General features: G+C 40.1%; 1 protein-coding gene and 1 non-coding gene across 2 annotated transcripts in view; one reads left to right on the top strand and one right to left on the bottom strand.

Moving 5' to 3' along the window:
- The window catches only part of LOC118419237 (L-threonine 3-dehydrogenase, mitochondrial-like), a gene marked incomplete in the record, with an annotated part of 14,881 nt that overhangs the window by 898 nt on the left and 10,138 nt on the right, over positions 1-3,845 (top strand). Inside the window, 3 exon segments of the mRNA XM_035825587.1 lie at positions 962-1,004; positions 2,077-2,147; positions 3,774-3,845. Coding sequence (XP_035681480.1) covers positions 962-1,004; positions 2,077-2,147; positions 3,774-3,845 — 186 coding nt within the window.
- On the bottom strand, positions 2,287-2,364 carry Trnav-cac. The gene has a single exon. It is a non-coding gene; the product is annotated as a tRNA-Val (tRNA).

Genomic DNA, 3,845 nt, shown 5'->3' with positions numbered 1-3,845 from the left:
ACTAGCTGACCATCCCCCGGTTGGGTTTTTCGGGTCAAAGTGGCCCCCAATCCCAAATTAGGCCTACCTTTATCGCTTCTGTTATACATATTATTATATTGTCTGTATATAGTCCTGTCGATGCTACATTGTTACAAATATTTGAACCCCGATGTTGCATGTAGCATATCTTCTCACTGCCACGTTTCGGAAGGAAACTACTATAGGTACACATCGAATAAAGGTCAACTAACGCCACGCGTTACTTTTCCGAAAAAAATCTAATAAAGCCAGTGTTGATTGCAATTCTTCATTATCATTCACTCATGAGCAAAATAGCAATGGAATACTCTCCAAGCAGAGGTTAGGCTCCGGCTGTTATTTTAACGTTTTTTTTAGTCGTTTTTTATCGGGCTTTCTATTTTGTATTTTATCTTGCTGTGTCGAAACCTAACTTTGACACAGCAACATAAAATACAAAATAGACAGCACATATGTCATATAAAAAACGACTAAAAACGTTAAAAAAAACAGCCGGAGCCTAACCTCTGCTTGGAGAGCAGCAATGGAACACAGGTAAGGGCTATGTTTTATACATGTTCACATATGCTGTTTTGCGATCGGTGCTTTTTAAATATCGTGTAAATACAAACAAGGTGGACTAGTCTTCCTTTCTTTGTTTCATTTTTTGTTCGTTTCCTTCCTTCCGTCTTTTCCTCATTCCTTTTTTTCCTTCTTTCTTTCTTCCATGGAGGCACGGATCCCATGCCCAGTCTACACACAAGGCACTCACTTTTCTGTATCCGTGGCCTGATCGACCTATGGTGGAAACGCAAACACTCCAGTGGAAGTACTTAAGTGTTTATAAGTAACCTTGTGCGTCATACAGGTATTCATAGGTAAACTTGTACGTTAAACAGCTGGTGATAGGTACCCCCGCACGTTATACAGGTGTTTACGAGTAACCTTGTGTGTTTAACAGGTGTGCAGGGACAGCTGGGGGCCCCGCTGGCGGAGGAACTCAGGTAAGATGTCAACGTTTTCTATTGGACGTTGGAAGGTGACGTCATAGCCGCCATGTTGGTTGGTTAAACCAGGAAGAGTAAAACCAATCAGGTTCCATATCATACGTTAATTATCGTGCCACTTGGTTCAACTCGATAATATGCACCGTTTATGACTTATGGCTGACAATATCTTTGCAGATTTCTCTTTCTACGAAAAACACAGATGTTCTTGATGCAATAAGGTGACACACAAATCTAACGGATGAAATTAAACTTATCGCAGTTTAAACTGCAATTAGCAAATATCCGCAAGGAGCAGTCTTGTGCCACTAGAGGCTGACCGTAGCACTTGACAAAAAAGCGCACATGTCCTGTCCAATCGCGAGGAGGCCGAAATGTCCCTACTTTGTCAGTAATACATAATCTTTCATCTCAAATCATGTTCATATTAGTTGGAAGGAATAAAAGGAATTTATGACACATACACGCTTGTTATGCTTAACTTTTATTTAGGACGGACTCTTTTCGAGCACTCGAAGCATTACCACAACGAGCCTTATCTTTAGATGAACAATATATGCATGTCTTTGTTTGTTTGTTTTATTTTACCAGGGGTGACATATCGCCTATTCTAGGCGCTTTTCAATGTGCCCTGGGGGAAACCCCAGACATACATATACATTGTACATACATATCGAATAAAATAAGAAGTAACATAACATGAGAAAACTAACATTGGCGTGTATACCCGTCAATACAAATCATAGCAACTTAATAATCAATACATCATATCATTTTAAGATACAAGTAAATCAAAATTGCAATATTAACATAATATAACTGGAAAACATTAGTAGAATGAAATGATAACTTAAGGGAATGCTCAGAAGTTTCATATATGAAAATGATCTCTACGTCATGGTCACGTTGGTGCAAAAAGTTACAGCGTATTTTACGTCATTGATTATAAAAATAAATAGCGCTTCATTGTGGTAATTCACTGAAAGAAAGAACGTTAGAAAATGAACGAATGAATACATACCCAAAAAGGAAAGATATTTAAATAAGTTGCTTTTTTATTTCCTTGCAGAAAGAAGTACGGACGGGATAATGTGATCGCTACAGGGCGGAGATTTCCGGACGCAGAGCTAGAGGCGAGCGGTCAGTTTAGAAACCATCTTGTTTTCTTTTGATGTTAGCAAAGTATATCGCATTGTTATTACAGTTACACAAACAACCAGCTGTAGGGAATGTAATGAGTAGTGAAAATTAGAAACAAAACAATGGTTCTTAAAAATAATGTCACCGCCCGGGATCGAACCGGGGACCTTGCGCGTGTGAGGCGCACGTGATAACCACTACACTACGGCATTTTGAAATTCTTTACAGGCTAACTTGTTGAGCTACATGTAATGGGGATTTGAGGTCCTCTGTGTCTAAAGCTTTTTCGCGCACATTTAGATCTCATTGCGATTCCTGAAAATTAACAGGAAAGCTGTATACAGATAACAGCAAACAAAAAACAAACAAACGAATAAACAAACAGAGAAATAGATAGGCATAATCCTCCTATGCCAGACCAACTGCCCTCCTTCCTTTTCACTGTGCTAGCGCTGGTCAGCCTTAGCCAGCCACCGTCAACAGGCAATGAAGAAGGGAGGGGAAGTATCTCATTGGCTGACGTCATCTGTGGACTCCAAATTTAATGAATGAGGGCGAGAAAAACAAGATGGGTAAAAAAAGCGAGACACCCAGATTTTCAGAACATACACCATAACAATTGTATTGACAAAACATGGTATCACAGGCAACGAGTTATTTTTGACGACGCCTCAGGGAAGTCGTCAAGTGGTATATATTGCATTCAATCTGCAAAAATTCTAGGAATTGCACAGGCATTTTTCCAAGAATGCTAGTACTCCACAGTATGCTGGGCATGCAAGCCCCCCCCCCCCCCCCAAATCTGTTCCAGATGTATCTCTGGTATGCAATGGTAGTGGGAATGTAGGTCACACTTGCTCCCTTGAGGAATTTGTCCTTTGAAACCAGTGGTAAGACAGGGAAACTCTGCACAATGGATCACGTTGTCTTGGTTGTTATGTTATGTTATGAAGGATACATTTTCTTTTCTAGAGCTTGTTCAAGCCATACGCCACAGGCAGACAGGAAATACTTCTGTAGTGCTCAGCTGTAAGTTTAGGTCACTGGCAGACCATTGTGCTGTACCGGGGATACTAGTAGTACATTTCTGCTGGCTGTAGTTTTATGTTACAGCTGGGCTAGTATATTGTGCCAGGGATAGTGCGACAGGGAAGTTCCAGTCTATTTCTGATTTGAGCTGTATTGTTGTACCCTCAATCGTCGTCATGGCAATAATACATTTTTATTGCCAGTCTTGTTATTTCTGTATTCAAGATGTGCACAAGGTGACACTTGTGTGGTAGACTGGTATCATTTACCAAGCTGGCAATTTCAGTCATGGTTAGATCACTGGCGTCATTCTTACTATCGAACTAGTCTCACTTCCACAACTGCGGTCATGGCTACATGTTTTACATTAGCGTCACTTCTACATTGTACAATCATGATCAAGGCTACAACAATGATACATTTTCCCATTTTTGTACTTTCTTGTCATGTTCACTATCTCCGGAGTGGAAAATCCCTCTTCTTTTTTTTCAAAATCAAGCGAACATTAATTATCACGCTCATAGAATTTATTTGCTATGGCCTAATATGTACCATTTAATATCAGGTATGGTATTACCCATGTATTTATTCCTACAGGCCCGTACAAGTTCCTGGACGTGATGAATATGGACATGATGCGCCAGTTCGTCGTGAATCATCGCATTGACT

Source organism: Branchiostoma floridae, chromosome 7, assembly GCF_000003815.2.
Source record: "Branchiostoma floridae strain S238N-H82 chromosome 7, Bfl_VNyyK, whole genome shotgun sequence".
NCBI lineage: Eukaryota > Metazoa > Chordata > Leptocardii > Amphioxiformes > Branchiostomatidae > Branchiostoma > Branchiostoma floridae.
This window is presented reverse-complemented; position numbering and strand designations above follow the sequence as displayed.